Genomic DNA, 22,814 nt, shown 5'->3' with positions numbered 1-22,814 from the left:
AACCATCGTTTTTCATTTTGATCTGTAGCCCCCCCGCTGGACTGCACCCCCCGAAAGGAGGGTAGGGCAGACACAGTTTTCTGTGAATATCTCGAGAACCGTAAGGTTTAGGAGGACCATTTTTTTTTTGTAAGTTGATCTCAAGGGGCCATGTCAACCCATTCCATAACCACTCATTTCATGTATAGCGCCACCTAGTTAAACACAAAAAAGTAAAAATGAGGTGTTGTAATCGCAGGTATCTGTGACCTAACATAGTCAAAACTGCACGAAATTGGAAGTGTAGGATCATTATGACACCCTCTGAATGCACGCCAAGTTTCGTGGAATTCCGTTCATGGGGGGCCACACAATAAATTAATTTATGTTACTATACACCAACTGGCCTGTAGGTGGCCGGAGACAGTTTTCTGTGAATATCTCGAGAACCGTAGGGCCTAGGAGGTCCACCTTTTTTTTGTATGTTGATCTCAAGGGGCCATGTCAACCCATCCCATTACCACTTATTTCATGTATAGCGCCACCTAGTTAAAAATTAAAAAGCAAAAATTTAGGTGTTTTCATCACAATATCTCTGGCTGACATGGTCAAAACTGCACGAAAATGAAAGTGTAGGATCATTATGACACCCTCCGAATGCATGCCAAGTTTTGTGTACTTTCGTTCATGGGGGGCCTTACAATAAAATAATTTATGTGTACATTTAGTGACGTACACCAACAAGGATTCCCGGGACACTGAAAGACCGGGGTACACAAAACTTGGTGGGCATGTACCCCCACATGGATAGCATGGAACCGTCATTTTTCGTTTTGATCTGTAGCCCCCCCGCTGGACTGGACCCCCCGAAAGGAGGGTAGGCCAGACACAGTTCTCTGTGAATATCTTGAGAACTGTAGGGCCTAGTAGGATGACCATTTTTTTTCCGTATATTTGTCTCCAGGGGTCATGTTAACCCATTTCATGTGCACACATGTGCACAAACAGATACACACGCACACACACACATTCACAGTAATCATACGTATGACATATACTCACACAGTAGACATATGTACGCTTCCATGCACAGGCACATACGCAGGCACACACACAAGCACGCACACACACACACACACACACACACTCACACACACACACACCCACACACATAACATAAACATAACACAAACAATCAAGAATTTCTCAGAATTATGAACAGGCAAGATGGAGGTGGGGTTGTATAAAATGAATTTTACATGTGAAATCTATGAACTAATCATGTTTTGGGACTTGTTGTCTAGCAGATACCAGTGAGAACTGAGTGTGGATAATGCAATTTAGTGAGACAGTTAGAATCATATAGGCCTTTCAGCGTGATTTCTTTTTGTGGAAAAAATGTGCTGGACTGGGCGGCGGTCATATTTTGTACCACTCTGCGGTACATCTAGTTAGACATTCTCTGGTTGTTTTTCAGTTAACAAGTTAGCTCTATGGCGCCAAACAGTAGCGCTACTTTACATGTTTGCCGTTTTGAAGTGGGATAAATATCACCATGGTTTTGATATTTGGTGTTCTTTCAGTGCTTTTGACAGGTTAGACTTTTGTGGGTGTTTATGGGCTTGTTTTTGTGCCATGGCAGCTTGTCATCGATTGAACTGCGTATTAATACGTCTGACATGTATTTATTTGGTTTTACAGCTGTTATCTCGCAGTCTATACATAAGCCTCGTTGGCTGCCATGCCTGTTTGTTGACGAACATGTTGAGATCGTCGAGGAAGAAGTTCTAGGAAAAAAGATGAACATATCAGAACCAACATATCGACATCGAGATGCTGGACTGCAGTTTGGCAAGCCCGGAGACAGTCCAGTGCATTCGGAGTTCATAACCTTCCTTGTCACGGGTTAGTCTGTTCAACATAAAGTGTCCTTGTCTTAATGCGTAGGCTACGTAGCCTACACTATGCCAAGTGACCAATCTCTCTGTGGGTTTCAGTCTCTAAGATGGACATGCAACGGTACTTTAAAGATGACATGGACACTCTTCAATGCGAGGTGCGCAGGCTCCGCACGCGCGGGACGCCGGTGCGCTGGCCCAGCTTGGGAGCCCAGGAGCACGACAACTGGTTTACCTGCACACTGCGCCACACGGAGAGACTTGTCATCACTTCTTTCCTCAGACATAGTTCCAATGTTCCCAGTGTTACGCAGCCAGGCCGCCAACAGTGGATTCAAGTTGCAGATAAAGACATAATCAGCACCACAGGTAAAGTCAGTGTGAGTGTATTTAGAGAACAGTACGATAATAACTGTGGTAATAACACCATACAGTATTGTCAACAATAATCGATTCGGTGATGCATTGCAATGCGGGGCATGCACGATTCAGCATTGATGCGCCAGTGCCATAATCGATTATGTCACTGTTTATTTTCTGGCCTTGAATGGACAATAAAGTTGTGAAGTTTTCCGGAACAACGTTGTAATGACGTGCATAGCCTGTAGCTACATGCTAAGTGGCAGCAGCTAGCATAAGGGACTGTACGATATTTACAGGGGGGGGGGGGGGGGGGAGGGCCTAAGATAATTTTTTAAGCCTTAGGGGAAGGCCCAGGAGAAATTTTTTGGCCTGGGGGGAGGGCCGAGGAAAATTATTTTTTCCTGATACATGATATTTTTTCCCCCTGATCAATGATCCGTTTTCGATATTTTAAAAGGTTTGTAGGCCAAAACATGATTCACGTCTCTTTGACAGAGTGGGCGAGTCCAAAAAGTCGCAACCATACCTGAATCTCCCACAACTCCCCTTGTAAGCTTGCAGGTCACCCGCGGTTATGGGTCATAAACCAAATATTTTAATGATATTCGGGTCATTTGCCGGCGGGTCAGTTAAAATTAATTAAATATATATTTTCTACAAATAGGCCTACTTAAAATATCACGAGAAGGCTAGCATCAATACAGTAAAGCATCAATACAGTAGGCTAAGTCAACAGTAAAGAAGCTGAAGACGCGAGTTAAAATAATAAAGACACCCTTCAGGAAAAGCGATATAGGCTATGGGAAATATTGGGAAACGTTCTTAAAGAAGATGACAGTAGTACAAGTTATGGTCTATGTAGGCCTACTTCTTGCGAAGCCATTTAAAAGTATGACAGCCGAAACGGGCAGCCTGCAGGAATAAATCTTATGGCACAGACTACACAGCCATATCTACCGGTATGTAGGCTATAGGTTCGCGCATGCATAAAAGTTACCTTAGTTCGTTGTGTTTGTGACTTTAAACAGTGGATGTGCTTTAGTAAAGCTTTGTGCTTTATTCAGCATTTTAAACCAGTTCTTACGCTAACGTTTTGACCAGCAATGTATCTCTCTTGCCTAGGCTACCTTGCCTCCCCATTTCTATTTTCGAAAGAAGTATGTCCATGGCCAAATCTTATCCTAGTGTTCTAATCCTTGGTGGTTGCGTGCGTCTTATTCTCATTCTCTCTCCTGCGCAAACATTAGGCCTATGTCCTGCATGCCTGCGTGTAGTTCTGCATAAAGTTTCGCAAATAAATTAGTTTGTTTTACAGAAATGGACTACTGCATGCAGACTATAACCAAAAGCACACATTTTGTAAATAAGCGGGTCGGGTATAATTTTGTCCTAATTAATATTCGCGGTCCGAGTTGCGGTCGGGTTGATTAAAATATCGGGCGACCGCGGGCCGCTTGTGACCAAACCCGCGCAACACTGGTTAGCCCCGTGTGTGTGTATGTGTGCTTATGACATTTGCTGGCCGTTTTAACCTTGTAAACGTCATTTTTCGACCAGTTTTATTTGATTCACGTAGGGGGGAGGGCCTAGGATAATTTTTTTTAAACGGGGGGAGGCCCCTGGAAAAAAAAATTTGACCAGGGGGGAGGGCCAGGCAGAACATTTTTAACCCGATCGTCTGGCGACCGGCCCTCCCCCCCCGCTAAATATCGTACAGTCCCTAACAACAACACTAAATAATCAAGATGACTGAGGGAGAGGACCGCGGTAGACGGGTAATTAAAAACGCACCCAAAGCTTGGAAAGCGGACATCTGGGCACATTTCGGATTCTACTAATTTAATGGGAAACTAGACAAGACGTACGCGGTGTGTAAAACCTCACAGACTAACATCAAGCACGTTGGCAATACAACTAACTTCACGAACCATGTCGAGCATCCTGAGTTGGCTTCGTTACTGTGTGTTCAGTATGTGGTGACCTTCATGCCCCCTTTCAATATTCTGATTTGCGTCCGACTAATAACGATTTTTATTTAGCCTATGGCCTGTCAAAATAATCTAAGCATTCACAGCGCAAATTAATTTAGTCTTTTACGCAATGGAGAAAGTGACAGCGCACGGCAAGAAAGAAAGTGCATCCAAATTCACCCATTCTTCTCAGTTGAACTACTCGCGAGCGAGCCTACTCATCACACAGACATCACATGATAGAGCTTTTTCTCAGCTATGTTAGCCTTTAATTGCTGTGGTGAACGGTTTGCGAGAAAATTACACTTAAGTGAATAATATAATTAAATTTAATTATAATTCTACTGAAAGTTCTGCGACCATTTCCCTACATTCATCTCTACTCGGTGGAATACTTCGAACCCTTCGTTCAACACATAAACCATATATCAGAATAAACCGCTGACCTACCGAACAGAAAGTGCAGCAGTCCCCTGTACAGTTAGCCGTTCCAGAGTAATCCAGTTCTGAATTTGCAGCAAATTTCGACATGCATGGATGTGTCCAAATTTGGGCTTTAATTTTTACAATGTGTTTAAATTATTCTACATGATTTCATAATGGGCCAAATACAAAATAGATGTTACAAATATCGCCTAGATATCGGTAAATCAGAGGACAGCGAGTTTGTGAAAGTGGCCTTAACTAAGCTTGCATCTATGCTATTTGAGTTTCTTAAAACTGAGCTGTGCTTAAATTGTTCAATACATGATTTCATAACAGGCCAAATATAAAAATAAATGTTAAATATATCCTAGATATCTAAATATTATATGATCAGATGATTTACAGTTCTATGTAATATGCCATGTTTCATGTTTTTGTAATGTTTCATAGGCTACAGTGATGCAGGTCTACTGCTGTGAATAGGCTAAATACAATTTTGATCATTTTTATAGCCTACTACTGTATAGTTAACTTTAGCCTTTGTGCCCCCCACCAAATATGCCCAACTGAAGGCCAAGTAGCCTTGCCCCTAAAATGGTGAAATTCCATTATTTAATGACATTTATGTCAAAGATACAGGAGAGTGATAATACACACATAGCAGCCAATACAATCTGTTCAATATCTGACTGCTTGTATTGGCTGATGACCTCTAATTTTGCCTTGTTGCGTGCAGTAGAATTGCAATGCATCATAAAATCAAATTGAATCGAATCGTTTACCTGGTTAATCGAATCGAATTGTGAGGGCAGTGCCAATGCACACCCCTATCATACAGTTTATGCCTTTCCACATGCCTCTATTTCTGTGCCTGGCCAGCTGTAATGATGATGTTTAGCAACACCCCCTCTGTGGTGGTTGCCCTGATGAAGGAGCAGACCCTGAACTGTGAGTTCGCTGTAGACCACAAAGCAGCCCACCTCACTGTGGAGTGGCACCTGCAGCGCAAAGGCCACCGCTCCAAGCTCTTCAGCTACTCCAGCCACACGGGCCAGAGTGAGGGCAGTGGTGTGTCTGTGAAGGCCATTGCTAAAGGAGACGCGTCTCTCAAGATCCCCCTCACAAGGGAAACCAGTGAGGGCACCTACGTCTGCTCAGTGCATGTACCCCCAATCGCCGGCAGTCACAGCATGGCCCTGCAGCTCATGGGTGAGAGACTCTTACGGGGGGAAAAAACATGACATGACTCAAAAAGATCACATTTTATTATTAGGATTAGTGTTTGTTTACAGTCTTTACACTTTACAAAGCACTCCATTTTCAGCCTGGGCTTAGTAAATGGCAAAGTGACTTGGTCAGTCATGCACCATTCCATTCAAATAATCAACCTTTCGCCAGAATAATGAACCATTTTTAATGGTTCTGTCATGTTTTGCTTGACCAGCATTTCTGAATTAGGCTGAAGCTGAAACCTTTTATCCTGTGCTTCATGCTCTTCCTGCACTTCAACTTTTTCAGAGCCTCCCCGTGTGTCTCTGAACGTGAACTCTCAGGTGTCTCTGTCTGAGGGGGAGTTGCAGAGGGTGGATTGTGAGGCGGCGGGCTTCTACCCCCTGGACGTGCACATGGAGTGGTTGAAGGAGTCTCTTACCCCGGGAGCAAGCCGCGTAAATACTCTAGGTATTGCCATGTTGTCTAGCCACCGCCACAACCCGGACGGCACCTACTCCCTCACTGCCTATTTCCTGCTCAAGCCCACCCTCCAGGACTCTGGGTACCGCTACACATGCAGGGTGTCGCACGATGGTCTGCAAATGCCCATCCGGAAGAGCTTCACCCTCAGTGTCACAGGTTAGTAGCTTACTGTCACAGAGTTATGATTAAAACTGTACATATTAAATCATGCAGGATTTTAAACATAGCTCTTAACATAGCTTTTAATGTCCTGGCTTTGCTTATCTTATCAATGTCTATTTCTGTGCTAGCAGGCATGATGAATCTTAAAGTCATGTAAGCAACCAGTAAAGAAAATATAGTTGTTGAGGTTTTTTTGTTTGTTTCCTGACAGAGAAAGATTCATATCTGTGGTACCTACCTCCTTTTCTGGCAATAATTGGAATCCTGGCTTTGCTGCTGTCCAAACATGCAGGTACATAAATAGCCTCCTGTGTTACTGTAATTTATTTTGTGACAGGTTTCAACACAATATGAGTCTATTTTACACATTGAATGTTTAGCAATGTAATAACATATTATAACTTACTTTTTCTGTTGCAGGATCAAAAGCATAAGGGAAATCGCATATCCACGAAGATATTGAGTATTTCCCACAGGGAAAGAATTCACGACTAGAATGGAGGATCCATCGCTATAAGGGGTTCACCAAGAGTTGCTGATCTGCAAGTTGGATTTCCAGTGTCTACTCCAGGCTACTCTGATAAGACTGCTCGGACTTCAGATCTGTGTTTCCAGAGCTCTACAGATGGCCCAATGAGATTTCAAGAACACCATGCTCTGTGTTGCTCAGCCTAAGACAAGACACTCGCCATCATCCATGGACTTTACTCGTTTGTTGTCTCTGTCTATGTCTTCGAGTAAAATTCTTTGAGTGGCCTCTTGTGTTAGAAATGTTTAGGCCTACTTTACTTTTTTTTACTTTTTTGGAAGCACTCAAACAACGGGTCAATATTAGATGTTCATTTAAATTGCACTCTTGACTCCATTGGACTCCTTGGATCAAGCCGAGTACAACACACCCTATGATGATGGAACTCATAAGGGAAGGAAACTGGGAAAGGAATCAAGGAAACTGTTTTAGCCTACTTATGTGTGCAATGCTTATTTATGTTAAATAAATATACTTGATTTCTTTCCAGCCTCTGAGTGGTTTCTAAGTGGTTTGAGTTGAGTTGAATCACTGACGTAACATTTACATTTATTCATTTGGCAGATGCGATTATCCAAAGCAACTCAGCAATAAGGGAGTGTGTCTGCATGTCCTGAAAATAAATTGCACAACATGTGTTGTGTTGCCATGCTTATGCTGACCTAACTATATTAATATTAATTGATATCTAAAATATCTTTGTAGCCGAAATTGTGGAACGCTGCGCTGGAGCATGGAGGGCAAGAGGCAGAGCCATTCATACCTATAATAATGATAAATGGATTTATAAGACACAATACATTTGCTTCACAATTTTGGACTAGGCCTACATGCAAACACATGGGTCATTCTATAATTTGGGGTACATTTCAAGTGTAGAGAGAAACCAAAAAAATAATGAGTTTTTATCATTAAACCTTTTTATAGTCATTACTGTGTACATACCTCCGTCTGCCTCTGCCTGCGAGCTCCTACTAACTGTTGTATCGCAGTTGCAGACATCTCATCCCCAAGCTCTCATTCTCATCTCGGGGGATTTTAACCACGCCTCCCTGTCTGCCACTCTCCCCACATTTACGCAATATGTTAACTGTCACACCAGAGACAATAAAACTTTGGACTTGTTTTATGTTAACATCAAGGATGCATATGCATCAACACCCCTACCCCCACTGGGCCGTTCCGATCACAACCTTGTCCATTTGACCCCTGGATACATACCCTTAGTGAATAAACTAAGGAGTGGGCGGTGGTAGTGTAGTGGTTAAGGAGCTGGGCTAGCGTGCAGTTGCCTGAAAGTTGTCGGTTCAATTCCCGGCTTCCACCGTTGTGCCCTTGAGCAAGGCACTTAACCCCAAGTTGCTCCGGGGACAATGTGATCCCTTGTAATATAGCTGACATATGTAAGTCACTTTGGACAAGAAGTGTCTGCTAAATGTAATGTAATGTAATGTAATGTAATGTAATGTAAACATCCACCGACTAAGAAGTATGTAAGAAAATGGTCTGATGAGGCCAGCATGGCTCTTAAGGACTGTTTTGATAGTACAGCTTGGGAAGTTCTGTATAGCCCTCATGGGGAGGATTTGGATAATATAACAACTTGTGTCACAGATTACATACATTTCTGTGTGAACAACACTACCTGTTGGGTTCGTTGTTTTCCAAATAATAAACCCTGGGTGACACCTGAACTGAAAGGACTGCTTAATCAGAAAAAGAGGGTTTTTTAAGATCTGGGAATAAAGAGGAGTTGAGGCGGGTGCAAAAGGATGTGAAGAGGGAAATAAGAAGGGGGAAGGACACCTACAGGAGGAAATTGGAACAGCGCCTTCAGAATAACAATGCCAGAGAGGTCTGGAGGGGTTTAAAAATGATCTCAGGCCATGGTAAAGTAGGGGGTAATGGACCTGAATCCGGCGATAGGGAGTGGGCAAACCATTTAAATCTATTTTTTAACCGATTTGATACGGATGCCCCCGTTACCACTTATGACCCCACCCACCAGAGCCCAGACCAATATGTGACACCAGCATGCACCACCAGCCTGCACCACTCGGAGGTTACCCACTCACCCCCTCCCCTCTGTCCATCTACAACTTCTGTACTCTCCAGCCCTTACCACCCCTTCCCCACTCACTCAGGGAATGCCTCCCCTGCCTGTGGGAGTATCAGTACATCACCCCCTTTCCTTAGCCTCCTCATAACTGAAGAACAGGTGAGGGATGTGTTCAGGAGGACAAAGGTGAGGAAGGCCACAGGTCCTGATGGGATCAGCCCCAGACTGCTCAGGGACTGTGCGGATGAACTCAGTGGGGTCTTTCTGCACATCTTTAACACCAGCCTCAGTCTGGGGAGAGTCCCTGTCCTGTGGAAAACTTCCTGTGTGGCCCCTGTTCCAAAGATAGCACACCCCAGAGAGCCCAATCACTTCAGGCCAGTGGCTCTGACATCACACCTTATGAAGAGCATGGAGAGGATTGTCCTGAACTACTTCCGTTGCCTGGTGGGCAGTGAGCTGGACCCCCTCCAGGGGTCGGTGTGGAGGATGCAATAGTTTTTCTCCTCCACCGTTCTCTCTCTCACCTGGAGGGTACTGGGAGCTCTGTTAGAGTCATGTTCTTTGACTTTTCCAGTGCATTCAACACAATACAACCTGCACTACTGAGGGGGAGGCTAGAAGGAGCGGGAGTCGACTGTCATCTTGCTGCTTGGATCATCAACTACCTCACCAACAGACCACAGTACGTGAGGCTACGTGACTGTCAGTCAGATGTGGTAGTCTGTAGCACGGGGGCCCCACAAGGCACAGTGCTCTCCCCCTTTCTCTTTTCCCTGTATACCTCAGACTTTCAATACGACACAGATAGCTGCCATCTCCAGAAATTTTCGGATGGCACAGCTATTGTTGGCTGTGTTAAGAAGGGGAATGATCTGGAGTATAAGGGGGTCATCACCAGTTTTGTTGAATGGTGTGGAAAGAACCATCTGCAGATAAACACCAGTAAGACAAAGGAGATGGTGATTGACTTCAGCCGTAAGGCATTATCAGTTGCACCAGTGAACATCCAGGGAATAGACACTGAGGTGGTATCAGTCTACAAATACCTGGGTGTTCACCTTAACAATAAACTAGACTGGTCCCAAAACACAGATGCCCTGTACAAGAAGGGCCAAAGTCGTCTCCACTTGCTGAGAAGACAGGTCTTTTGGTGTGTGCAGGTCATTATTAAGGACTTTTTATGACACAGTTGTGGCGTCAGCTATTTTTTATGCTGTAGTCTGTTGGGGTAGTGGGTTTTCTGAGAGGGACAGGAAGAGAATAAATAAGCTGGTGAAAAGGGCCGGCTCTGTCCTGGGCTGCCAACTAGAGCCTGTTGAGGTGGTTGGGGAGAGGAGGATGTTGGACAAATTGGCATCCATCATGGCCTCTCATCCGCTCCATGGGACAGTGGCTGCTCAAAGCAGTTCTTTTAGAAACAGACTACTACACCCATCATGTAAGAAGGAGCGCTTTCGCAGGTCTTTTATTCCATCTGCCATCAGAATGTATAACACTACTGTCATGAAAATTTGTAATGTTAATGTAGTGTCTGAACTTCATTATTAATATGTGCATTTTCCACTGTACATGTGATGTGAAGCTTTTTTATTCACCATATATATTGGTTCACTCTGCCTCAAAATATTGGTGAAACCCTAAGGCGTGTTGCAATCACTGTGTGATTTTTTGTTTTTTAGGTGTACTTGTATGCTGGGCATACTGTATACAACTTTCTTATTCTCTTATTTATATACTACTGGGCTGTTGTGACAAGTAAATTTCCCAGCTGTGGGATCAATAAAGTCTTATGTTATCTTATCTCTCTTATCTTATCTTATAGAACACACTTCAAAGTTAACATGTATTTGCTGATCTCAAACCTGTAAGACATCTAGTATTTATTTGAAAAAATTATGCAAAAACAGCAATAACTCTGTTAGAGACAAACTTGGTAAATTATATTAGAAATGAATTAGAAATTCATGCAGCCTGCCCTGAAAATATGTCACATGCAGTCGGTTAACATGCATTTTTCACGGTAGGGTAGCCTACACCTATGGGGTAAACTACCCACAGGGCCGGCGGAAGGCATTTGCCCTGGGTGCCAACTACCAGGGGTGCCACAGCGTGGCGAGCTATAGGCTACAACATTGAAAACACATTGATTGTCAAAAAATGACATAGACGGTTTCAATGCGGGAGCAGTAAGTAATTCATTTTCAGTGATATCGCCGTGTTGTATGTGTTACATTTTAAATTAACTACTTTTTACTTTTACTTGAATACATTTTCAGATCGGTATTTAAAATAAAGTGTTGCTTAACTTATACTTGAGTAGCCTTATATTTCATCAAAGTAAGGGTACTTTTACTATATTACAATATTTTAGTACTTTTACAATATTTTAGTACTTTTTCCACCTCTGCCAATCAGGCAACACTGCCTACACATTTCCTCACTTTCTTACTCGACCTCTTTCTTATCTTCAAACGTCTTCTTAAATGACACAGACATAAACGGTGCAACAATCTAATCTTAAATAATTACTATATATGTTAGGGCTGTCAAAATAACTGATTAATTTCGATTAATTAATTTGAGAAAAAATAACTGATTAAAAAAATTAGTGCAGATTAATCGATTCCGTATGACCTTTGACCCCGAGCCGTTCTAGTCAGTAAAAATTAGACTGTAAAATGAAGGAGAGAGAAGAAAACGTGCTGCCTGGATCATTGATTGGAACATTTACTTTTAAAAAACAGCCTGATGGTGTTGATAAAAAATAAAGTGTTGAAAATAAAGTCCTCTGCATTGTCTGCAGCAAGGAATTTGCATATCACCGGAGTTCATCAACTCTATAGTCGCACATTAATGCAAAGAAATAGTGTTGACATTGAGGGGAGTGTTAATTTATTTTCATTGTGTCCCCTAGGTTATATCTGTGGCCTGAAATGCCTTGTTTGTGAAAAAAAAAACTTCTTCCCGAAGCACTTTTTAATTTATTTCCTCGGCATATTAGGTCATATCATAGATTATTATGGCAATTATTTGAACAGTGAAAATAATAATAAAAGAGTCTTTGAACTTTAATGTCACTAATGCTGATTATTCAATGATTCATTTGAATTTAAATATTTAAAATACTTTCACAGCAAAAATTATATATGCGATTAATTTAGATTAATTAATCACAGAGTATGTAATTAATTAGATTTTTTTTTTTAATCGATTGACAGCCCTAATATATGTCTGTGTGTGGTATAGCCTACTTGGAATGCTTGTCAAAGTTTTTCTATTTTCGTGTGAATTACTGTAATGTGTAGATCCGAAGTTGAAACGGTAGGCCTAGCTGTGACGTGCAGTCACGTGACATCGCCATCAAATTAGAGGATATTTCAGAACTATTGATGTGGACAGCTCCCCTTAAGAGCAGTGCACGCACGTTCACGATGTCGAGCATGTTCGGGAAACAGTTGGAAAAACCAAACGAACGATTGTAAGATGAATCGTAGAAAACCCTCGTAAGTGTGTGTCTCCATCGTTATCGGGAAATGGGGCAAGGGCCCAGTCAGTCGGCAAATCTTAAGACGTTCGTAAGAGGGACTTTACAACGCTCTTAGGCTTAAGATGCTCCCCCGAAAGCATCTTAGAGCGTCGTAAAGTCCCTCTTACGAACGTCTTAAGATTTCCTGACTGTTTCCCAAAACCATCGTAGCTTAAGAGCGTCGTGAAAACACTCGTAGATCTACGAGGGCTCCAGAGTTCTCGTTACCGGCTAAGAGCGTCTTAACAGTACTTCTCACTGAGGTCACCAACAGGACATACAGAGGAATTACAACTTAGAATACATAATCCAACTTACGTTCCCATTCTTTATTGTGTTTACCTGTGATGAATCAGATTTTAGCGTGCAAAATAGCATAGCCTACATTTAATGGTCATAATAATGTGATGAAAAGCTGACAAAAATGCAATGAAGTTATGAAACGAGACGTTGCCAGAATAGTTTGCCATTATCTTTGCTAGTGAGGGATATATTTTATTAGGCTTCCTAGGACGAGTTGCTGCAGCCAGTATTTTCTGATTCAAAATAATTATTTCAAATAATAGTATTTTGTCATTTGTATTTTATTTTTGTTGAAGAAAATGGCCTTGTATTTTGTGTCAAAATACTTTAAAGGTGTATATTTTTGTAGTTTAAAAATACTGCCAAATATTTTTGGTAAAACCAATACTGCCCTACAAAGGCAAAAGGCAGTAACTGACCAGAGTGTCAAACTGAGAAAAATGACTTTAAAGTTGTTTGATTTGTCTACACAAATGTATTATAGGTAGAGCAATGAAAATCTGGTGACTTGTTGCCCTGATGAAGAAATGTGTGTATATAAAAAAATATTGTGCTCAAAGTTGACCTTTGACCCTTATTTGTCAGATACTGTACTCTGCCTTTGTATTATGTATTAAAAAATAAGGAGTCTTTTTTCTAGGCCTAGGCCTAGGCCTATCGGAAATCGCGACATAAGCTCATTGGTTTATTTTTTCTTTTCTTTCTTGTTCGCGTGTAGTGAAGCGATAATGCATTTAAAGCACAAGATATGGCCAGAGCTGCTGCTCTGTAAAGGTATTTCTGTCCAACCCATATTTGCTGAACTACTTGCGAAGTAGCCTATTCATCACAGACATCACATGTATCACACGAAAGAGCTTTTTCTCAGCTTTTAAACGATGTTAGTGGTTGTTAGTTGTTGTGGTAAACGGTTCGCGAGTAAAGTAACTTTAATTGAATCATATTTTCTGCGCCCGTCTCCCTACCCATTCATCTTGGTGGAATAGCCTACTTCGCGAACTTTCCCTCAACACATGACAAGCCATATATCAGAATAAAGAGCAGACCTTCAACAAAGAATGGGGGTAGAGGAGCGCTTCTTGGACTCTAAAGTTTGGTTAAGTCAGAGGTGCTCTTTGGATGGGAAACTAAATGCCAAGAATCAAGAAACTCCAAGGCACTCTCTATTGAAAAAGTTAAAAAGCCTTTATTATCATGGCTTGGTCAAGTTAGCCTTCTAAAAAACTCCAACGCGTTTCGGCTACATGCCTTCTTCTGGGAGTTAAAGCTACATGCCTTTAACTCCCAGAAGAACTCCCAGAAGTTAAAGCTACATGCCTTTAACTCCCAGAAGAACTCCCAAGCACCATACCTTATGGCTTAGCCTGGCTGGAACGAATGTAAATGTAAAGATTAGCTGAGGATTTGAGCGCCAGAGGATCAAAGTAAGGTCAGGGGGGCGTTTGCTCAAAAAAGGTTGAGAACCACTGATTTAAGGTATTGTTTCTGACAAACGTCAACATTAAAAAAGCTTGAGATAGGGCTGTCAAAATGTTGCACTCACCTCCTTTAGTTATGTTCAGGGGCGTTTCTAGACTTTCAGGACAACCTGGGCTTAGCCCGGCTGGAACGGATGTAAATGTAAAGATTAGCTGAGGATTTTTTAATATATATATATATACAGTACATAAAAGGTATTATTATGGTAGACAACAGACTACATTAGACTGCCCAAATTATTTATTATTGAATTACTAGGTACATACACGTTTAAGTGTGAGGTTGCATGTAATGTATCATTAAGCAAATGTTCTGCACCTCCTTCTGTTGATCTCCCTTCTCTCTCCATCACCTGACTGCTCTTTTGTTGTTTGATCTATGCCAGAGATCTACCAAAAAGACAGTAAAATGTTTGATGTTAAAATGGGATTGTACAGAGAGAGAGAGAGAGAGAGAGAGAGAGAGAGAGAGAGAGAGAGAGACAACAGCTACCCTCTACAAAATCATGGAATCAGATCAGTGTGTGGCAAACCAACAAAAACATACTATACTGCATTGCAGGATACAAAGAACTTTTGAGATTGCAATGTTCAGCTCTAATTACAAATGCTTTGCTTATGCATAGGGCATTTGCATACATTATCACTGGCCTGAAGAAGAGCAGCAGCTCTGTGGAGGGGGACCTGGACAGGGCGAACCAGTTGAACCACTTCTACAACAGGTTTGACTGCCCTGCTCCAGCTCCAATGGCGGTGGTCTGTCCACCGCCCCCAGCTGACTCAGATACGGCTCTTGTTTGCGTGCCTGCCCTATCCCCACCTCCCAGCCTCCCAGTCTCTCCAGCTCTGCATCCCGGTGACACCCAACGACCTAAGCCACCACCACCTTTTTTTAATTGTGTGTGTGTGTGTGTGGGGGGGGGGCTACTGCTGTGTAAATATGACCCCTCAAATCTATAGGTTCTCATGCATATTAGGCTAGCTTTTGCCAATGAAATGAATGCAACATAAAAAAAACACTACTGCTCCTAACTGAAGAAACGTTTACGTTACTGTAAGGAAATTATTATTATCATTGTATAACCATTTGTGTAAGCAGAAATATTGTTGTGCTGAGTTCTAAGAACAGAGAGTTAAAGTTAAATGTTGTTGTGCTGAGTTCTAAGAACAGAGAGTTCAAGTTATGTTGTTGTGCTGAGTTCTAAGAACAGAGAGTAGCCTACAAGTTAAGTGTGCACCCAGACAGACTGCACCCTGTCTGTGTGTGGGTGTGGGTGAGATAAGAGTATGTCACAATGAAGTTGCTATGTCTTGCTTCCTATTTTCTGTGTGCATCTGTACCTACACATCTGTACCATACGTTACAACTTGACGTGATGGTGAAGCTAAATGCCCAAGAAACGTCACGTCATAAAAGTTGTAGGCCTACTAAACGCAAAAACTTAATGACAGCTTGTTCTTGGTGGTGTAGTGCTGCCTAATTGAAATGGGATAGGAAAGGGTTATCTTATATTCGGCTTACGTGTGGCACATTTATTGGGCTTTTAGCCTCTTTTAATTTATTTGATGAGGAACTGATAGACTGAGCAGCAGAAAAGTCATAGTCGATACATAAATCGTTTATTATTATAATTAGGCTATTGATAGCCTACTATTACTTTACTGCTATTACTGTTATTATTATTATTATTCGGATGAGGCAAAGGAAAGTAAATCTGAGTCTGAAATGTTGGCTACAAACATACTGCAACTGCACTGCTGTTATTATTAATTGTTAACTTCCGGGAACTATTGAGGCTTCCATTAGCTGCCATTGTTGGAAAAAAATGGAACGTCAATGGAGTTGTCGCAACTCTACCTTTATATGGCTCTGGGTAGTCCGATTTCTGTATAATAGCCTGTAATAATAATGTTTATGTTACGTGAAAAGCCTGATTAATTGTAGGCTACAATTTTTCTGTGAGGCCTCGCAATCGCAATAGACCTAGTCCCGCAACATTTTTTTTTTATTTTTCCTTGCGGTCCAGTAACACTGGAAAGTAGCAACGTTGAGCTCCCCCACATTGAAACCAGACCCGATCTGCACGCTGCAGCAGCCAGGGTTTTTTGGGAAGGTAGCACACAGTCGAAAGTGGCACGCAGTCTATGTATAATAGCCTGTAATAATAATGTTTATGTTACGTGAAAAGCCTGATTAATTGTAGGCTACAATTTTTCTGTGAGGCCCCGCAATCGCAATAGACCTAGTCCCGCAACATTTTTTTTTTATTTTTCCTTGCGGTCCAGTAACACTGGAAAGTAGCAACGTTGAGCTCCCCCACATTGAAACCAGACCCGACCTGCACGCTGCAGCAGCCAGGGTTTTTTTGGGAAGGTAGCACACAGTCGAAAGTGGCACGCAGTCTATGAACTGAGCGGTATATATTTCGCCCAGGGCAGGATTGCCTTCCGCCGGCCCTGCGTTTAAGACGCGTTAACGCGGAAGTTTGTGAGTTAACACCATAGACAGTAAAAGATAACACCTGTTGGGCTTACTGATGTGCCGTTTTGGCTAACATAAATCACCATGGTTTTGATATTTGGTGCTCTTATTTCCGTGCTTTTGACAGGTTAGACTTTTGTGGGTGTTTATTGTATTCGTGCCATGGCAGCTTCATCGATTGAATTGTTGCGATCGAATCGATTTGTTTGCGGTTTATTCCAAACTGACATACTTATTTTGCTTTACAGCTGTTATCTCTCAGCCTATACATGAGGTTCGTTGGCTGCCATGCGAGTTTATTGACGAACATGTTGTGATCGTCGAGGAACTAGTTCAAGGGAAGAAGATGAACGTATCGGAACCAAAATATCAACTTCGAGATGCTGGACTGCAGTTTGGCAAGCCCGGAGACAGTCCAGTGCATTCGGAGTTAATAACCTTCCTTGTCACAGGTTAGTCTGTTCAACATAAAGTGTCGACTCCTTGTCTTAATGTGTGTATTACTACGCAAACTGACAAATGTCTTTGTGGGTCTCAGCATATAAGGTGGACATGCGACGGTACATTAAAAGTGGATTGGACACTCTTCAATGCGAGGTGCGCAGGCACTACTCGGGCGGAACGCCGGAGCGCTGGCCCAGCTTGGGAGCCCATGAGCACAACTGGTTTACCTGCACACTGCGCCACACGGAGGGACTCTTTGTCATCACTTCTTTCCTCACACATAGTTCCAATGTTCCCAATGTTATGCAGCCAGACCTCCAACAGTGGGTTCCAGTTGCAGATAAAGACATAATCAGCACCACAGGTAAAGTCAGTGTCATTGCTGTGTATTCAGAGAACAGAGTACGATAATAACTGTGGTAATAATACCACACAGTTTATGCCTTTCCACATGCCTCTGTTTCTGTGCCTGGCCAGCTGTAATGTTGATGTTCAGCAACACCCCCTCTGTGGTGGTCGGCCTGATGAAGGAGCAGACCCTGAACTGTGAATTCGCTGTAGACCACAAGTCAGCCCACCTCACTGTGGAGTGGCACCTGCAGCGCAAAGGCCACCGCTCCAAGCTCTTCAGCTACTCCAGCCACACGGGCCAGAGTGAGGGCAGTGGTGTGTCTGTGAAGGCCATTGCTGAGGGAGACGCGTCTCTCAAGATCCCCCTCACAAGGGAAACCAGTGAGGGCACCTACGTCTGCTCAGTGCACGTACCCCCAATCGCCGGCAGTCACAGCATGGCCCTGCAGCTCATGGGTGAGAGACTCTTACGGGGGGGAAAAACATGACTCAAAAAGATCTATCTATCATCTATTTTATAAAGTGTAAAGTGATTTGAAAGTTCAAGTGATCTTGTGTTCAGCCCTGTGCTCAGTAAATGGCAAAGTGACTTGAGTCAGAGTCATGCGCCATTCTAGTCAATCACAATTTGGTGATGGGGACAGGTGCAATTTGATGGCTTTAAAAAAGCCATTAACCTTTCACCTGAATGAAGAACCATTCTATTTCTAGTTGGTTCAAAGTAGTTTTTTGAGAGTAGCTACATTTAAAGTTGCAAATACGTGGGGAACTAAACACTCCGACCAGCTTGATTATTAGTTATCCAGCTATCAACCAGTGGTTTCAACCAGAGCTGCTGTGGCAGCTGAAGCAGAGAGCCAAGAAAAGATAGCTAATGAAAAGATGTCAGAGAGGAGAAAGAGAAAAGCTGCTAATATACTGCTGCGGAGAGCCAGACTAGTGCAGATACAAACAGAGTAAGCCTACAAGCATGACATAAGTAGAATTCTAAAGAAAAGAGCATTTATATCAGATCATCAGCGTACTTGTCACTGGATTTAATCCAAAATGCCTGAATATGCCACACATCACAGTATGTAGGCTAATCACAATGTAATACATCTGCAATGTGCTGATATGAATAAATAGAAAATATATTCAACTTAAGTTATTTGAGTTATTTAACTTCATAAGGGTAATGTACCCCCCCCCCACCCCCCATGAATATTTGTTAAATAATCCTGATTACAATTTTGACCAAAATAATCACGATTATGATTTTTGCCTTAATCGAGCAGCTCTGCCTCCCGCTGTGTCCCTAAACGTGAACTCTGAGGTGTCTCTGTCTGAGGGGGAGTTGCAGATGGTGGCTTGTGAGGCGACACACTACTACCCCCTGGACGTGCACATGGAGTGGTTGAAGGAGTCTCTTACCCCGGGGGCAAGCCACATGCCTGAGGTGCTGAAGGTTGTCATGTTCTCCAACCACAGCAACAATCCGGACGGCACCTACTCCCTCACAGCCCACTTCCTGCTCAAGCCCACCCCCCAGGACTCTGGGTACAGCTACACATGCAGAGTGTCGCACGATGCTCTGCAAATGCCCATCCGGAAGAGCTTCACCCTCAGTGTCACAGGTTAGTACTGTCTCAATCTGAGTTATGATTAAAACTGTACATAGTAAATCATGCAGGATTCTAAACATAGCTCTTAACATAGCTTTTAATGTCCTGGCTTTGCTTCTCTTATCTATGTCTATTTCTATGCTAGCATGCATGGTGAATTTTAAAGTCATGTAAGCAACCAGTAAAGAAAATGTAATTGTTATGTTTCCTGACAGAGAAAGATTCATATATGTGGTACCTACCTCCAATTCTGATTATAATTGGAATCCTGGCTTTGCTGCTGTCCAGACAACGTGCAGGTACAGAAACAGCTTCCTGTTTTACTTTTATTTATTTTGTGACAGGTTTCAGCACAATATTGAACATTTGCATATTGAGTAATGTACTAATATTACTTTTTCAGTTGCAGGAAACATATATGACTCATCTCCACAAAAAATGATGTAATTATGTAACTAAAAGCAATGTTATAGACTTGAAAAATACCGGTCATCACTGTAAACACTGGTTCATTTATCTTTTATAAAAATGCTATGGTTTTCTGTTTTTCTTTTTCTTTTTAATGTATTTTTTTTTGTAGCCTATGTCATGACTGTGTTGTCTGGCTTCTGAATGTGTAGCAGATTGGAAATAGAAGATTAGTTTATGGTTTGTTATAGGTTTAAAAATAGTACATTTGGTGTAATGGAATTGAATTGAATACTATAGTCATGATTAATAATTTACAAGAGGTGGTTAAAATTGTTAAAAACAAAACTCATCTGTGTTGTTTATGATGTCTCAAGTATTTCATTGATTTAATAATTACATTCATTATGTCATTGACCTACCATTTCCCCTCGATTGCTTTTGTCTCCACCCACCTAACTAGGGGAGATTGCGTTTCTTTCCTCATTCTATTAAACTCTGATATTGAGGAAACCACACCAAAATCACTCTGTGATTATATCTGCCCCTGTTTCAGGTACAGCCATGCCCTCTTTTGTTATTGTAAGATCTACAGTTGTGTAATAATTGTTTAGTTTAAAATCGAGTTTTAAATGTAAAAATAGAGAACTTTTTTATGCATTTTAATGTAGCTAATGTGCGTGAGTGAAGAAACGTTTCTCAACCATGCTGCCTGATACGGCGTGCCTGTATGGAGTAAAACTTGTGTCACCTTAAACCGAATTTGAATATGAATTTGAATATGAATTTGAGCAATTGTATTGGAAAAACGAATTTGAATAGTATATGTTGAAACTGAATTCATTAGATTGGAACTGAATCCCAGTCAACTTGAAATTGAATATAATATTTTGAAATTGAACTCATTTGCTCTGATACATAAATTATCCTGACTGAAAATTTTTAATTTTGAAAATGGAATTTTCACATTCAGTTCTCACAATTCAGTTTCAAAACGTGAAATTCAATTTCAGTCTACCGAGACAAAAACAGCTGGTAGCTAAGGAAGAGCAATCGAGTGCAGAGCTATTGTGATCGCGTGATTAGCGCCGAGTGCGAAGCAAAGAGCATAGCACCCTCTTAGCGAGCTGTCTCCTGAACACTGATCTATAAAGAACCCACTGATCTTTATAGATCAGTGCCTGAACCTCATTACAGTGGGTCTAAAGACATATCTGTTCAACATGCACTTAGTTCATTAACACTTATGGTTTATATAGTATTGTTTTATTTTCATTAGGCTGTTGATTAATTTGACATTGTTGTTTATTATTGATATTCTCCATAATCTTACCATGCTATTGTTATTTTTATTATATTATTGACTGAATGTAAATTATTGTTTATTATTGCTATTTTCCCTTTTTTCTCATTGTTTGTGTCATTAGGCTATTGATTGAATTGACATGGTTGTTTATTATTGCTATTTTCTTTATTATAGTCTGACCAACATCTTAATTTGTTCCCTGTTACATTTTAAGTATTATATTGTTTTGTATTTGTATGTTGCTTTGGACAAAAGCGTAACCATAACCATATGTAATTGGAAGCAAATAAAGGTAGCCTACACATCATAGTATTACAAGAGTGGCTTTAAGAAAACGGTAATGTTTTGTCCTTTGTGGTCATTCAAACATGTAGGGCTGTATTTTGGGTCACCAGCGCATGGCGTAAAGTTCGTTATTCACCCGCGCAAAGTTGAATTCGGTATTTTGCACGTTTATTTTTTAAGCATTGCGCCCAGGGGTGTGGCAATTAACAACCTAGGGAGGGGACTAGCGCATTGTCTAAAAATCGCTATCATACACCACCTAAACCTGGTCAGAAGTCAATGGCGAGTTGTTCATATGCTATTTTAAGAGCGCATGTCAAGTCATATTGGTAGGTGCACGCATCCTTCTATCATTCATGAACGCACACCAGCGCATGTCCATGCAAAGCATTACAAATTGCACGATTACAATGGGAAACATAATTAGAACAAAGATATTACGAAATACTGTACATCTCATTATGAGTAGTTATTCACCATCATTTGCAAATTGGTAATGACGGTTAAAAGTGATTAGGGGAGAGGCGAGAGACACGTATGGAGCACAGCTGAAGACGCACTGTCACGAGATATAAGCAACTCCTCTGCAGGATAAATGTTGTTTTATTCAGTCATTTGAGCAATATTAGGGTAAGTGTTGCTTTTTCCAGCCTATGTTTTCGGTGGTAACCCATTGTCAGTCAATAGTGAAAGTAACTGCATATAACTGTCTTGTCGTTGACTGACTCCTTGGTGAAGTTAGTTTCACTTTGCCAATGAGTTCAAATAGACGAGTGCAAATGTGTGAAGGCTATGCTAGGTTTTAGTAAAGCATGGTTTAAGAATGACTATTCTATACGGTCTCGCAAGCAGCCTCCTTCAAATGCGCTGTTGAATGCCAAAATACCGATGCATTTATTTGACATATCGTGCGTTGCGCCGTTGAAGGGAATGACAGATGTCATTCTCATTGGTTTAAAATGATGTTACGCCCCAAACACACCCATATGACTGATTAAAAGACCTAGGAACACCTTGAAAGGCACTTGTGATAAAATATTTTGTCGTCTTCCTTCGCAATCGTTCTCGTATAAACGGCCCCTTTGTAGCCTACTGCAATTGGTAGACAGTACATTGATGTTTGATGGCTAGCTGGGTAGTTCTGTATTTCAAGGACTGACAGGCTGGAAGTTTGAAATTTAATACTGCAAAAAATGTTTTAGCCTATTTGTTTAAAATTACAAAAACGGTAGGTAATTAGGCTACATCGATGTTTGATGGCTGGGTAGCCTAGGCTAGTTCTGTATTTCAAGGATTGACAAGCTAGAAGTTTGAAATAATACTGCAACAACTGTTTTATTTGTTTAAAATTACATAAACGGTAGGTAAGACAGTAGGCCTACAATCGGAATGTGTTTTATGAATCGTGCAGATCTAATAACCTGCAAACCAGGTGCCCACACTATGCTATTTGCTTCGCGCTCGGCACTAGTCACGCGATCACGCTCTGCACTTGATTGCACTTCCCATAGACTGTATATACAGTTTATGGCTCTTCCTTAGC

General features: G+C 41.6%; 2 protein-coding genes across 3 annotated transcripts; both read left to right on the top strand.

Moving 5' to 3' along the window:
* Nucleotides 1-1,411: 1,411 nt before the first annotated feature.
* On the top strand, nt 1,412-7,506 carry LOC143110167 (tapasin-related protein-like). Its single transcript, XM_076273033.1, has 7 exons — nt 1,412-1,574; nt 1,681-1,884; nt 1,977-2,246; nt 5,516-5,845; nt 6,155-6,487; nt 6,705-6,785; nt 6,914-7,506. The coding sequence occupies exons 1-7, from the start codon at nt 1,535-1,537 to the stop codon at nt 6,925-6,927; spliced, it is 1,272 nt and encodes a 423-aa protein (XP_076129148.1). The 5' UTR covers nt 1,412-1,534; the 3' UTR covers nt 6,928-7,506.
* A 9,122-nt stretch (nt 7,507-16,628) lies between these two features.
* LOC143110166 (tapasin-related protein-like) lies at nt 16,629-21,327 on the top strand. Of its 2 annotated transcripts, none has more exons than XM_076273032.1 (7): nt 16,629-16,879; nt 17,122-17,325; nt 17,412-17,681; nt 17,795-18,124; nt 18,946-19,284; nt 19,488-19,571; nt 19,676-21,327. In XM_076273032.1, exons 2-7 carry the CDS (start codon nt 17,220-17,222, stop codon nt 19,717-19,719), a joined length of 1,173 nt encoding a protein of 390 aa, XP_076129147.1. In that variant the 5' UTR covers nt 16,629-16,879; nt 17,122-17,219; the 3' UTR covers nt 19,720-21,327. The 2 variants fall into 2 exon arrangements, with proteins under 2 accessions (XP_076129147.1, XP_076129146.1); XM_076273031.1 differs by lacking the exon at nt 16,629-16,879 and adding an exon at nt 16,886-17,000.
* Nucleotides 21,328-22,814: the final 1,487 nt, after the last annotated feature.

The sequence above is a fragment of the Alosa pseudoharengus genome, unplaced genomic scaffold (genome assembly GCF_046254945.1).
Source record: "Alosa pseudoharengus isolate Yale_2024_CS ecotype anadromous, Long Island Sound unplaced genomic scaffold, YU_APseudo_1.1 YU_APseudo_1.1_scf_7, whole genome shotgun sequence".
NCBI classification, from domain to species: domain Eukaryota; kingdom Metazoa; phylum Chordata; class Actinopteri; order Clupeiformes; family Clupeidae; genus Alosa; species Alosa pseudoharengus.
The sequence above is the reverse complement of the archived record's forward strand: the minus strand, read 5'-3'. Positions and strand labels throughout refer to the sequence as shown.

Bases quoted from the DNA above. Each gene is read 5' to 3' on its own strand.
- LOC143110167 (XM_076273033.1), top strand. From the start codon at position 1,535: ATGGTTTTGATATTTGGTGTTCTTTCAGTGCTTTTGACAG. The intron at 5,846-6,154 runs GTGAGAGACTCT...CAACTTTTTCAG, and splicing joins CATGGCCCTGCAGCTCATGG to AGCCTCCCCGTGTGTCTCTG. The intron at 6,488-6,704 runs GTTAGTAGCTTA...GTTTCCTGACAG, and splicing joins CTTCACCCTCAGTGTCACAG to AGAAAGATTCATATCTGTGG.
- LOC143110166 (XM_076273031.1), top strand. From the start codon at position 16,958: ATGGTTTTGATATTTGGTGCTCTTATTTCCGTGCTTTTGACAG. The intron at 19,285-19,487 runs GTTAGTACTGTC...GTTTCCTGACAG, and splicing joins CTTCACCCTCAGTGTCACAG to AGAAAGATTCATATATGTGG. The intron at 19,572-19,675 runs GTACAGAAACAG...TTACTTTTTCAG, and splicing joins GCTGTCCAGACAACGTGCAG to TTGCAGGAAACATATATGAC.